Source organism: Phragmites australis, chromosome 23, assembly GCF_958298935.1.
Source record: "Phragmites australis chromosome 23, lpPhrAust1.1, whole genome shotgun sequence".
Taxonomy (NCBI): Eukaryota; Viridiplantae; Streptophyta; class Magnoliopsida; order Poales; family Poaceae; genus Phragmites; species Phragmites australis.
In genome coordinates, this window is record NC_084943.1 from 17,755,067 (window position 1) to 17,769,355 (window position 14,289).

Below are 14,289 nucleotides of genomic sequence, written 5' to 3' on the forward strand. Positions count from 1 at the left end.
TCTATAAATATTCCCACCTACTTGATGTAAAAAATAAGAAAAAAAAACATTTATTGCACCAACAGTTGTGATATTGTTCACTGTGTTGCGATCATAACAACAAGAATGTAAACATAAATGATCCAGGACCAATAATTAATGAAGAGCCAAGAACTAGCAACCATTTACTACAAATACTACTCCCTCCGTTTCGCAATATTTATCTACGCCCATCATTACGTACAATCCAAGGAATACTAAAATCGAAATAAATGCAATGAGATGACCATACTAACCCTACTCAATGCAAAGATGAGAACAAGTAACTCACCAGTGTTGGAGTAAATGTACGGATGCACTCAAAAGCATAGCAGGAAAATAGATCATAAAACATCATTGGTTACTGTAATAGATAAACAATTTGAGACAGATACTTCCAAAACTATGGACAAACATTGCGAAACGGAGGGAGTAGATGAAAGTGTCTTCAGAGAACACATTTGCCATTATTAAACTAGCATTAAGGGGCCCTTTAAACCAGGTTCAGCTAAATATAACGACACAACAGTCACAGCTAGTACAAAAAAGCATGATCTACATAGATCCTGTCATTTCTGGAAGTGAGGATTGAGCAGCCCAGAGATTTCAAGAAATCCAACACGGTCACGTCCTCCAAAAATCTTCTTGAGCTTATCGTCGCAGACAATTATCTTCTTGTTATTCGGATCCTGCAACAAATAGAGTAAGCAATTTATGATAAGCCAGAAAATTTCATAATGCTAGATATTATGTGCTACGAGATAGCTGCACTGTGTAATGATTGAAATATGTGGGCCATAGCTCATAAGTAACAACACATGCATCAAAACGAACCAGGCAGTCAGATTATATTAGTGATCACATCATTGTATGACACTGTTGTAAATTGTCATGCAGAACATACAATTCATACAATTCAATATTGTCTTGAGAAATATTGGAGGTTAGTACATGACTCTAAATACTAGATCCACAATGGTGGTTATTCTACTTTCCGAAGACGTAAATATTAGTCACTTCACGATAAAAAAAATAACACAGACCATAAAATTCCAGGAAAAACAATGATGGCTAGATTAGAATGTCCAGTGAATTACTCATTACGTATCTCAACAAAAGCATGACTGCAGGGCATCTGTGGTTGTAGATATGGTCATCAAATAGTTCCTGTTCCAAGGGCATTCTTGGAATTTTTACACCCCACATGGACCAAGTGCAAATTCATTAATCCAAAGTAGCTTCTTTCTGCATATGCCAGAGAAACACCACTCCAGTCCTATTGTCTGCATGCAGATTGGAGTAAACCTTCACATCTCTATAATCTGTAACTTGGCCTTGCCCGCATATGGTCATGCACCACGTGCTGCATCGTTTTGCAAATTCAATAATCCTTAGTAGTTTATTTCACTGTTACACGGACACGGGTGCGGGTGTCAGAGTTCGACTCGGTTGCAGGTGTCTGATTCGGCAAATTCTAAAAAACATGACTCTGGGATTCTTCATATATATATATATATTTATTTTTATTATTTTATAAAATAAAACTGGAAATTCAAATTAGAGAAAATATATTGTGCAACTAATTTTGCATTGCAACTACTATTTTTTCACATTCATGACTGATCCATTAGCAAATGCATCATATGTTTAAAAAGAAAAAAGAAAAGAAAAGAAAAAAAGGATTAGATGAGCTATTGGGCTGCCATTTACAGCCCACCCAGCCCGTCTCATGCCCTACATACCCTCTCGACTCCATCTCCTCCAACCCCTCCTGAGTCCTGACTCCCTCTCCTCGCCCCAGCCACCGCCCGCCGCCCGCCCTCGCCCCTGCCATGGCCTCCGCCTTCGTCTCCTCTCCCTCACAGCCTCCGCTTCCGCCTCCTCCTCTCTCCCGCCTCTGCCGTCGGATGAAGTGAAGGTGGCGACTCGGCAAAGAAGAGTCCGATGCGTGTGGTGTGGTGTAAGACACGAGTCGGCGTGTGGATACACGTCGACCCGCCAAAAAAAATTCGGATATGCGTGTCCAGGCAATACTGGTTTATTTCTACATATGATAGAGAAGGGCCAGTCTAATCCTATGGTCCCCATGCAGATTGGAGTCCACCTACACATCTCTATAGCCTATAACTTTGTCCTTGCCATACTGCACCACTCAATTCTCTTCAACAGAGTGCGTGCTTCAGACCCTTGGGTTGGTCCTAGACAGTACACAAGGACACTGGCCAATGAGCTACCCGTGATCAAGGGTTTAAGCCTAAGTTCAGTACTTCAGATGACTGTGCTCAAAACAAATAAGGGCACAAGACAATGTCAGATGTTATGGCATCCCTGATGGTACAGGCTTAAAATCAGGGAGATCACAATGTAGCCCATGGCAACAAGCAATGCAATTACTCTGTCATTGAAATAACAGATGCATTACCTCCTCCTCCCCCTAGCTAGCCTCCTGCAACCTACTAGGGGAAATAAGCATCACAACCCAGGAAATGCAATTTCCGCACATCAAATTGCTGCAATTACAAGATCTAAAAGAACATCCATTCACAAAAAGAAAATATACTTAACCCACAAAAAGAATATGCAGTAGCATACATTACAGCTAAATGAAAAGTAATATGCCGGGTTTGAGGGGAGCATGTGAATACGCTCACACAGGCCAGCAAGCGTGGCCATTACTCATTATGCTTATACAACTCTGAACGCAAACGATGATATCATACTTCCTGATAATGCCACTTAAAGGAGGGTTCACCACCGCAAATTATCGCAACTACCATGGAGGGGTTCGCCATAGCAAATTAGCACAAATTAAACACATTGCAGCCACACAAGCGATACCCAAGCACACTAAATTGCATTAGCACGACGTGCCTTCACAACTACTATGTACTATCAAACAACAAACCAAACGCAAATACGAGCCGCGACATAGAGAGCGTATGGACAGACCTGGAGGTTGTTGCCCTTGATGTGCGCCCAGACCATCTTGATCGCCTCCGTCCTGGGCAGCTCCTCCGCGCCGCCGACGAACTCCCGCAGCTCCGGAGAGATCGGCTTCGGCTTCGTGATCCCGCTCGCAGTCCTCTTCTTCCCCTTCCCCTTGCCCCCGGCCTCCGCCCCCTCCGCCGCCGCCGCCGCCCTCACCGCCACGGCCGCCCTCGCCGCAGTCCCCCTCATCCTTACCACCGCCACCGCCACGGGCGGCCGCCGCCGCAGCGCGACGGGGCACGCGAGGAGCTCGCCAGAGCGGATGGCCGCCGTCGCCGACATCGCCGGATAGGGTTTATGCGAGTGGCTCGGGGATAAGGGTTCGTCGTGGTGGTGAGGTGCGAGGCCGCGGGTTAGTAAGCCAGGTAGGCGCACGCGCGCACGCCGTTGGATTGGAATGGGGCCGGGGCATCGGACGGACAAGATCACCTTCAACGCGCGCGTTTGAAAACCTTATCCTCTTGGATAACAAGATATATTTTTTAAAATAATATTAATGTAATATAAAATTACAAAAATAATATGCATGTTAAAAAACATGTGAGCATCTCACCTGCCACACTGCAAACACTGATTAATACGGTGGGTCACCACCACTCGGTAAGCCAAATGTCGATAGGCACGTGTCGACAGACGAGTTGCTCATAAATCCCTTATCGGTATTTTGTCTAGTGACATGATATTATTTTAACAATTTTTTGAAAATGAATACTATTTTTTAATTTTTATTAAAATAATATTATTTTAAAAACTCAATAACAAGCAGCTGCGAAATTGTTAAACGCGATGTCAATGGGTAGTGGGGTCAGTACGTGGGACCTGGCATTTGTGGGCCCCAAATGTCATCGAGGCGTGATGTGGGACCTGTGTATTGTTGGGCCCAATCAGAAGCGACGAGGGCTTGCACGAGTGAAGCCCAAGTGGAAGCCCAGCCATGGCCCATTAAACCGTTGACGTTACCTTGTCTTCACCACCATAGTGAAGCGAAGCGTTGGGACGTTGGGTTCCCTTTCTTTCTCACACATCCCACCTGACAGACACATGTGTCGAACGGGAGGGAACAAGCCATGGTCGTCAGCATCTTCACCGACCCCAGGATTAGGCTCAGTGATCGCCCCACCCCCTCCATTCTCCGGCCCCAGCGCATCAAGATCAGATCTTGGTGTTTTCTTGAGTTTTAAAGATTGCTTTTTGCTGTGGTTGCGTGATTTTTCTTCGTTCGATTTGGTGAAGGGTTCGACGTAGGCTGCGGGTTCGGCGTTGGGTGGGGATTCGCAGGTGAGAGGTTACCGATTTCTCCCTTCACCGTTTGTTTGGTGGGAGTAGCCAGTTAATCTTTGGTAAAGTTGCAAGCGTGGGGGCGAGAATTAAGAATCTTGACTTGATGAATTGAACGCTCAAGGCACTCCTTGTTTTGGGGTACTTTGTTGTGTGTCTTGTAATAGTCTTGGCTTGATTTCGGCGGTTTGAATGGCTATCTTGTTGTGGATTGGACTGGAGTTGCTTCAGTTCAGTCCTAACTCACGAGTAATCTCATTCAACGATGGCTTCTCACTGATATAATGGCTAGGATAATGATGTTTTATTTGTACTGGTGTATGCGACACGGTTAGTATCTGTTTTGTATTTTTTGGATCATTGGATCAACATAAAACTCAAAAAAAAATTTGAAGGTTCACCCTCACCCAATTAAGTTAAAGAAAATATGATCTAAGTTCTGACCCAAAACTACCCTTTAGGTACCACTTGCATCCCTACTTATGCATAACCAGCATTGTGTAAAGGGATTGGTCCTGGACTGCTAGGAAGCACCGATACAAATATGTGTATCGGTATCGATATCGGTATCGGACTGCTAGGAAGCATGCGATCCTAGACAAGATAAGTGAATTCATCAGAGGATTTAGCATCTAGTACCTTTACCTGCTTTACCTTTGGATGGGAATTTGATTAAATGATGATTATGATCTTCATTAATGCGTCCAATCTTGTACACATGACTTCTTTGCTTGAACCTTCATTTCATCTTGTGATCCAAGTCTCCAAATCCCCATAGCCGTCTCGGACTTCAAGTCTTCTTCGGAACCCAAATAGGTTGATTCCAGCCTCGGTCCTTTCTCTCAATCATGTGTGCAACCACTTTGTCATTGTTCTTCTTCTTGAGCTTGTAATGGTTACTTTTGATCTTGGTCTTGTAGTTGGGCTTGATGTAGATGTTGGATATCTTATTGGAGAGGTTCACGATCTTATTCTCCTCCTTGGTATCCTTCTTAACTTGCTTGCATTGGAAGGACTTGTGGCCTTCTTGATGGTACTTGAAGCATGTCACGGTGGACCTCTCCGCAAGCTTCTTCATCATAGTAGCATGATTATCTTGAGGAGGTTGGTCATGGTTCTTGCCTTTTAATCTTGCCAAGTCCTTTTTGAGCTTCTTCACTTCTTGCTTGAGCTCATCATTCTTTTATGCAATGAGGTTGTTAAGTGATTCTACAACAATCTCCACACAAATCTCGTTGCAAAGGGGTGAGCTAGATAAATCAATCAAATTATCACAAGAAGTAGAAGCATCTACCTTAGGATTGAAATTGAATAGAGAGGTAGATTGCTTCAAAGGGACCTTAGTTTGAGATTCAATGCACTCAAATTTAGTCTTAAGCTCTTTATGCTCCTTATTTATCAAATTGAATTTGCTTAATAATTATTCATAATTAGAAATAAAGGTAGCACGAATGTCATTAAGGGTATTGAATTTCTTAAGTTTTTTAGCTTATTTCTTTACGGGCCTTTGTTTCTCATTGATCAAATCAAGAAGTTTTTTTTGAGAGGGTGAATCCTCATTGGATTCATTATCACTTATACCGCTTTCCATACCTTTGGCTATAAGGCACTTGAGATGGCTTGTGTGACGATTTGTGTAATGATGATCTTGAGAAAGATTTTTTCTTGGAGGAGTGAATCGTGAGGCTTTCATCACTTGAGATTGACACTTCATCTTCGTTCACCTATCTTCCTATGCTTGCGAATGCTTTGACTTTTCTCTTTGTCTCCCTCTCGTTCTTAGTCTTCTTTTTCTTCTTGATATGATCAATTATTTTGACAAGTCTTTTAAGGAGATTGAATGATCAATCTTGGTATTGATTTTCTTCATATTTTTCTCCACTTGTGATATGAACTTGACCATCTTGGGATCAGTCTCTTCATCACTTGAGGTGCTTTGCTCATCTTGTTCATCGCTCTCTTCTTCTTCATCATCATTATCATCTTTACTTGAGCTTGACTCTTTCTCTTGTCTCCTCATTTTTGCCTTCATATGTTGACATTGAACTTGCTTGCTTGTGAGAGCAAGGTTCTTAGCGTCAGATGAGGTAGAAGCTTTAACCCCCATATTCATAGTCGTCACATAGGCGGTGATCTTACCGAGAACTTGAATTGGAGTCATCTTGCTCATGTCGTGGTTGTCGTAGATGATATAGACAATTAACTTGTACTTCAAAAGAAGAGCTTGAAGTATTCTTCTCACCACTTGAGCATCTTCAATTTGTGTCAAACCTAGCATATTGATCTCACTAACAAGACTATTCAAACGTGAGTATACATCATTAGCACTTTCATGAGCAAATTACTTGATGTTATTTAGCTTAGTAATAAGCACATGATATTTCTCATTGCGCACATCATTTGTGCCTTCATGTATTTCAATGAGACTAGTCTAGATATCATGTGCATTGGTGAGATAATAAATACGATTAAAAGCATCAACATATAAAGATGATAAAATGGTACTCTTTGTCAATGCATTTAATTGATTCTCCTTGTTGGTGACATATGGTTTCATCCCTTCTTCGTTGACTCTCCAAACATCTAAACTTTTAGTTTGCAAATAACAAATCATCAGAACTTATCATCGAGGAAAATTAATACCGCTAAAATATTGAGCGCTATGAGTATCTATTCCAACCTCGGACGTCACAACTCTAGGATGTTAAGCCTATCAATAGCATGAGGCTCTGATACCAATTAAAAGGAACGGTGATGTTTTAAGAAAATGGTGAATTAGGACACTTAGAATTAATGGCTTCAAAAATTTCACAAAATAAGCCTATCTTAATTTCTATCTAAATGTGCTCTGGGTTTATCCAGTGTGTCTATTCTATCGCTCAAGGGGATTGTAACATATTCTAGCAAGGTAAATTTTAAGTATGTAAATGCGGAAACGTAAATAAAGTAGAGAGACAAACTCGGCACAAGGGATTTCTATCCTGTGGTATCGATAGCACACAAGCCACTCTTAGTCCACGTTGGAGCTTCACAAAGGATATGCTCCCGGTCGTCAAGACTCTTCTGGTCATAGCTCTTGAGCTACCAAGTCAACAAGATAAGGCCTCAAGCACGATGAGCCACCAAACCACCAAGATGAGGTCTCACCGCTAACCTCTTTTCCGCTCACTTGTGCACCGTTTTCACTTTAGAGCTTTGGTCACAAAGATAAGGGCCTCCGCATCCCCGCACAATTTTATTGCCGCCACTCCACACCAAGTCGGAAGGTCAATAAGTTACCGACGAGTTACCAAGACTCTAAGGCGCCGACATACCTTTTGGTACACGGTTGGATCACTCCTTGATCCACTCTCTAGGTTGCAGCACCTAGCAACGCTTTCCTCTAAACCTATAAGCACTAATAATTCTCTAATGGTATGCTTAATCGCCTTTGATGACCACTTTAAGCACTTGGATGGTTTGGATGTCTTCTCAGATGTGTATGAGGCTCTCTGGACTCCAGCACCTTCAAATGGCTGAGTGGGTGAGTATTTATAGCTTCAAACTCGCGAACTAGTTGTTGCTCTAATGGCTAACTTTACTGTGAATACCGAATGATCCGGTGTAGACAGTAGTACAAGCACCGAAACATTTGGTATGTACAACATCAAAAACTAGCCGTTAAAACCTCACTCAAATCTCTATGAACACCGGACTATTCGGTGTAGCCTTCAAACTATCACCGAACTATTTTGTGAGTTATCTTGAGCCAACCGAACCAATCTTCTTCTTGTGCAAAAAGCTCCGACGTTCACAATCTTCATCGTCGGACCTTCCGGTGTGTACAATACAATCTCTTCATGATTTTTCACACACTCTGTTAAATGCTCCGGTATGAGCCTCCGTTGCATACAACATTGATCATCGGACCATCCGGTGCCTTGATCTTCACTCTCAATTCTAGAAACGCCTCTGCAGGAAATACTCCGGTCTGCACTGTCTTTTCATCACCGAACTATCCGATGTAGTCAACTCCATTCTTCCGAAGTTGCATAGCTTCTGTTAAATGCTCCGATGTATATTGATTCTAGTCACCGGACCTTCCGGTGAGTTCAATTTCATTTCAGCTTAGTTTTTCATCCTTTTGGAAAATACTCTGGTGTGTACACTTGTGGTATAACCGGACTATCCAGTGTAGTTATTTTTTCTAGAACTTCTCTAACTCAATCATTGTCCCAGCTTTGGTGGCTTTTTTATATATTGTATTCATGAGATCTACTAACATATATTCTTGACAAATATGTTAGTCTCAACGACTATGTTATTATTAATCATCAAAATCACAATTATATCATAATAGGGTCATTTTCGCTACAGGTGATGAACATGGTGGCGGGGTCCACGGTGCTGACGGCTTGCTGGAATGGCACCAAATTCATACCGAAGTTGGCGTCAACAACAGGCAGAAGGGAAACGAACATGGGGATTATAGGGGCTAAAAGCTAGGCGGCTCTACGCAGAGACGGGTCCTATTGGGTTAGCCATAAAACTTATAGTGGAGTCAAATGCCGCAAATACATGAGACTAGGTCTCATAGGATTATTTTTTGTGAGAGGAGGGGGAACCCAAGGTGCCTCGCATGTGCTTCAACGGCTGGGAGCAGCTTTAGGGAAAAGTCACGTTGGCCAATTTGAGGATGATCGTGACGTGAAAGACAATGAATAGTTGGCGGGTCCCATATGTCGGTAGCGGAAGGAGGAAAGCGGCTAGGGCTGTGGGAGTGTCCGCGTTGGTGCAGTCATGAACGAGCTGGGCCGGTGGCTGAAGTGGAGCGGCACATGGCGTAGGGAAAAAGAAGGGGGCAACCTGGACCTTAACCAGGCCGGCTCTATGTGGCGCGAAGAGGAAAGGGAGATGGGCTCTGGCTCCTCTAGGTCAGGCTGAAAAGGAACAAGGTCGGGATTCGTTTGGTGGGCTAGGTTAGAGAGGTAGGGGGGCTTCCAGCCCGGTAAGTTTCAAGGTTTAAGATTTTAAAGTTTTAAACTCAAGGTGAGTTTGGAATACTTAGCCTAATTTAAATTTTATTCATTTTAGTTGTCCTATTTATAAAAAGTTCAAATTTGGAGTGATTTTTGGCTATTATCTAAATACTAAAATGCAGGATGTTACAATAATCCAATTGAAATATAAGTTGCTGATAACATCGATGTTTTGACCTTCCATGCTTGCTCCTCCCCATATAGTATGGCAAACATAACTTAAAGCTGTTTCTTTTTGCTGAAGACTAGAACCAGTAGGATAATACTTGCAACAAGCCTAAAACTATTAGAAGAGTGTTCTAAAGGTACAATCACGGGCAGCTTTTATTTTAGTAGAGCCAACAGAAGCGAGAAAGCCAAGGATAAAGAAAGGCAGACATTGTTCCTGATCTGTCGGTGGATGCAGCGCCTGCACTTGGGAATCAGAACAGCTGCTGAGTGTGCCATAGCATCCATGGACCTGCCACGACGGCGATGACCTTTACAACTGCGTCTTTCAGTGATTCTTCCTGCTCAAAGCCTCTCATGCATTTAAACAAATGGACGATCAGGGGAAGCGGCATGATTCGACGTGGGAGAGCTTGCCGTCGCTGCCTCGCCGCTCCTGAGCCAGCACGACTGCTGGAATGAAGCGGCGCCGCCGGGGATGTCTTCCATGACCCATTCGAAGCCCTCGGGGTAGTATATTCCAGTCCTTGGATGTGGCACCCACAGTGCTGTTTCTGCTGACCGCGCTTCTGCAGGCTCCACTCGCCTCACAAGGTTGGAGCTTTGTTTGTTCTTCACTTCCCTGCATATAGCAATTTGAGCAGTTACTTCAAAGAGATTGCAGCATAATATGAGCTTTATCGTCCGAGTTCCGTCATGCTTCAAGGGCATCAAGCTGGAAGCATCCGGCATGAACATTTGATCACTGGTTTGTCGTTGCAGGTTCAGAGTGGATGACTAGTTACCGGAGAAGACCTGCCGATTTTGCAAGTGCACGGAAGCCCATTGACGCAGCCTTGATGGGGTATCAACCAGCTGATGGCAGTTCCTCCTTGTCTGGTACCTGTTTCATCCTCAACCCAGCTATTTATACACAAGCTGTAGCCCTGTAGGTGCAATGCTTCCACCAATCCAGTATGCCCAGGGAAACAACACATACACAGCACATTCAGTGGATTATGGACGTTTGTGTTAGACTTGCGGTTATTTGCCTTGCATGGCTTTCAGTTGTAATCATCGAGATTCCCTCCTAATCACCCGATCCTACTTCTATAAATCGGTGAGTGGTTATGGCAAGGGTTTGATGTATAAATATGTGATTTCCGTGATCAATGAGATCACAGCGTTGAGCCCAATCACGCTTTCATGGTATCAGCTTTGTTCGTTCCCTAACTTCCGCTACCGCTGGTTTTGGCATGGCCGATCCCGATGGCCACCCCACGTCCTCTCCCGACGCGGCCGCCACTGCGGCTGGCGCGGCTGCTCGTGCCGCTCTTCTCCCCGCCGACTCTACCGGCGCTTCGTCCTCAGCCCTCGCCGATGCGATTCCCGCGGCAACTGCTGACGCGGTTCGAGCGGTCTTCTCCTCCCTCACCGCTCCTGCGTCGTCTACGTCTTCACCTACAGCGCCCGTGCTCCGCATGCCAGGCGCCCAGATCAATTCTCCCGACGTCGCCCCGGTCGATCTCGGCGATGACGCCACCGCTGCCCTCCATGCGCAGGCCGTGGCTGTGCTTAACATCAAGACCTTGATCCCGGTGACTCTGGATCTCGCCACTTCCAACTATACGAAGTGGCGTGGTCTTTTTCTTGTCATCCTCGGCAAGTACGCGTTGGCGGAACATGTCCTGTCGGACGCCACTCATCCGAATCGTCCCGATTGGGTTCGGATGGATTGTGTGGTCCTCGTGTGGCTCTACGGCTCCATCTCTGCCGAACTTCTCGAGATCGTGATGTCGTCTTCCTCGATCGCACGAATCGTTTGGCGTGGCCTTGAACATCAGTTCTTGGGCAACCGTGAGCAGCGCGCCCTCAACCTTTCGGCGGAGTTCCATTGCTTCCTTCAGGGCGACCTCTCCGTCACGGACTACTGCCGCCGCCTCAAGTCCATGGCTGACGGTCTCGCTGATCTCGGCGAGCCCATCACCGACCGCACCCTCGTCCTCACCTTGCTCAAAGGTTTGAACGAGAAATTTTGTCATTTGCAAACTATTCTACCCATGCAGAAACCCTTCCCGACATTCATCGAGGCGTGCTCGCAACTTCTCCTTGAGGAGATCACTCGCGGCGTGCGCCCCAACAGTGGCGGCTCTCCCTCGGTGTTCCTGGCCGCTGGCTCTAACGGAGCTGGTCGTGGCGTCGCCCCGGCCCCCACTCCCGCTCACGCCGCCGGCTACGGCCCTGGAGGCACCGGCGGCCCAGCCGGATCCGGCGGGAACGGCGGCAACAACAACACTGACAGCTGCACCTCGGGTGGTTCCAAGAATAATCGCCGGCGCCGCGGGAATGGTGGCGGCCAGCAAGCCAACTCGGGCACCAATTCCGCCCCGCAACCTGCTACCTGGCCCAGCCCATATAATCCCTGGGCCGGTACAATTCAGATGTGGCCCGGGTCTGTTGGTCGCGGGGTTCTTGGGCCCCGGCCAGGCAACTCTCAACCTGGTCAGTTCGCAGGCGCCGCTCTGGCCTGCCCACCGGGTGGGCTGGGTGGCTTCCTCAGCCTGCCATCCGTCGCCTCTTCGCCAGCCCAAGGCGGTGGCTTCACCAACACGGCGCACTACTACCCACCTCCATCGCCGGCACACTGGAGCAGCACCAGCAGCACGACGTCGCCGACCGTGTGGGATCCACACACTCTTGCGAATGCCTTCAACACCGTCTCCCTGACGTAGCCGCCTTCCCCTGCAAATGACTGGTATATGGACACGGGTGCTACGTCCCACATGGCTTCGGATGCCGGTATCCTCACCCTTTCCCATTCACCTTCTGCCCATTCTCCCTCTAATATTATTGTCGGCAATGGTTCTCTTCTTCCAGTCACCTCTGTTGGCTCTACTCACTTACATACTAGTAACCAATCTTTTGCTCTCAATAATATTCTTGTTTCTCCACATATCATCAAGAACCTCATTTCTGTTCGTCGCTTTGTTTCTGACAACAACTGTACTATTGAGTTTGACCCCCTTGGTTTCTCTGTGAAGGATCTTCACTCCCGGAACGTGATCGCCAGGTGCAATAGCTCTGGTGACCTCTACCCGTTTTGTGCCTCGGTTCCTGCGTAGGCCCTCACCACCTCCACCACTCTTTGGCACCGTCGGCTTGGTCACCTCGGTCATGATGCTCTCGCCCGTCTCGCTCACGCCTCCGTCATTCCCCATGGAGTCTCCACCGCCGTCTGTCACTCTTGTCAGCTCGGTCGCCACATTCGTCTACCTTTTACTAGTTCCTTCACTAGAGCTACTACTGCTTTTGAGTTGATACATTGTGACTTGTGGACCTCTCCTGTTGTGAGCATCTCTGGCTACAAATACTACCTTGTTATCCTTGATGATTATTCGCATTATGTTTGGACCTTTCCTTTGCGTCTTAAGTCCGACACTTTTACCACCATCTCTAATTTCTTTGCATATGTACAGACGCAATTCTCCACCACCATTCGCAGTGTCCAGTGTGACAATGGCCGTGAGTTTGACAACTCCTCGGCTCGCATCATCTTCCTCACCAAGGGGGTCACCATGCGCATGTCTTGCCCGCACACCTCCCTTCAAAATGGCAAAGCCGAACGCATGCTTCGTTCCCTCAACAACATTATGCGCACACTCCTTTTTCAGGCCGGCCTCCCTGGTTCTTTCTGGGTTGAGGCTCTCCACACTGCCAGCCATCTCATCAACCGCCATCCCACAAAAACTCTCAGTCAGCACACACCATACTTTGCGCTCTACAACACTCACCCATCCTATGACCACCTTCGTGTTTTCGGATGCGCCTGTTATCCCAACCTCTCCGCCACTGCCACCCACAAACTATCCTCTCGCTCCGTTCGGTGCGTTTTCATTGGCTATCCCCTTGAGCACAAAGGATACCGTTGCTTCGACCCCGTGTCTAACAGGGTCATCATTTCGCGCCATGTGGTTTTTGATGAGCACACTTTTCCATTTACTGAGTTAACTTCCACTGCAACTTGTGCTGCTGACTTGGAATTTTTGGAGGATTTTTCTGCTGTACCTCAGGCATCGATCGGCCGGCTCTCCTCATCACGCCGCTCTGTACGCAGCACCGGCGCCCTCAACACCAACCCTGTAGCACGTCCAGCCGTGCCGGGCTCTGACGCTCCACCAGCTGCTGGGCCGCCTATCCTCGCCGGGCCGGCCAGCCCCACAAGTGGCGCTACACCAACTTCAGCCGGGCCGGCTCCCTCACCGCCCGGCTCATCCAAGCCGGCCTGCCCCGGCCCGTCTTCTGGTCCGAGTGCGACACACCTCCCCGCTGGGCCGGGTGTGTCTTCTGGGCCGCCGGTCCCTGCTGGTGCGGCCCCCTGGGCGTTGCCCCCCACGGGCGCTCCCACGCGTGCTCGCAGCGCACGCCTCCCTGGTGGACAGCGGCCGCCTTCAGTGCTTGGCGCGTCTCCAATTGTGCCCGTCGTGAACTCACATCCGATGGTCACACGTGGCAAAGACGGCATCCGGCAGGCCAAGGTCAAGGAGAGTCTTCATGCCACCGCCTTGTCGCCCATTCCACGCACTTACCGTGCGGCCTTGGTGGATCCCTATTGGCGTGCTGCAATGGAGGAGGAGTTCGCCGCACTTAAGGCGAACCACACTTGGGATCTTGTAACTCGACCTCCCGGCACCAACCTTGTCACGGGCAAGTGGATTTCCCGTCACAAGTTCAAGTCCGATGGCTCCCTCGACAGATACAAGGCCCGATGGGTGCTTCGTGGCTTCACTCAGCGTCCTGGTGTTGACTTTGATGAGACCTTCAGTCCAGTTGTCAAACCTGC

General features: G+C 47.2%; 3 protein-coding genes across 3 annotated transcripts; 1 reads left to right on the plus strand and 2 right to left on the minus strand.

Moving 5' to 3' along the window:
• Positions 1–465: 465 nt before the first annotated feature.
• On the minus strand, positions 466–3,353 carry LOC133906640 (upstream activation factor subunit spp27-like). The gene is made up of 2 exons (XM_062348592.1): positions 2,968–3,353; positions 466–707 (listed from the first exon to the last, which is right to left on the minus strand). Exons 1-2 carry the CDS (start codon positions 3,286–3,288, stop codon positions 588–590), a joined length of 441 nt encoding a protein of 146 aa, XP_062204576.1. The 5' UTR covers positions 3,289–3,353; the 3' UTR covers positions 466–587.
• A 5,998-nt stretch (positions 3,354–9,351) lies between these two features.
• Positions 9,352–10,363, minus strand: LOC133906641 (uncharacterized). Its single transcript, XM_062348593.1, has 2 exons — positions 10,256–10,363; positions 9,352–10,092 (listed from the first exon to the last, which is right to left on the minus strand). The coding sequence occupies exons 1-2, from the start codon at positions 10,294–10,296 to the stop codon at positions 9,834–9,836; spliced, it is 300 nt and encodes a 99-aa protein (XP_062204577.1). The 5' UTR covers positions 10,297–10,363; the 3' UTR covers positions 9,352–9,833.
• A 342-nt stretch (positions 10,364–10,705) lies between these two features.
• LOC133906025 (uncharacterized) lies at positions 10,706–12,181 on the plus strand. The gene has a single exon (XM_062347826.1). The coding sequence runs from the start codon at positions 10,706–10,708 to the stop codon at positions 12,179–12,181; it is 1,476 nt and encodes a 491-aa protein (XP_062203810.1).
• Positions 12,182–14,289: the final 2,108 nt, after the last annotated feature.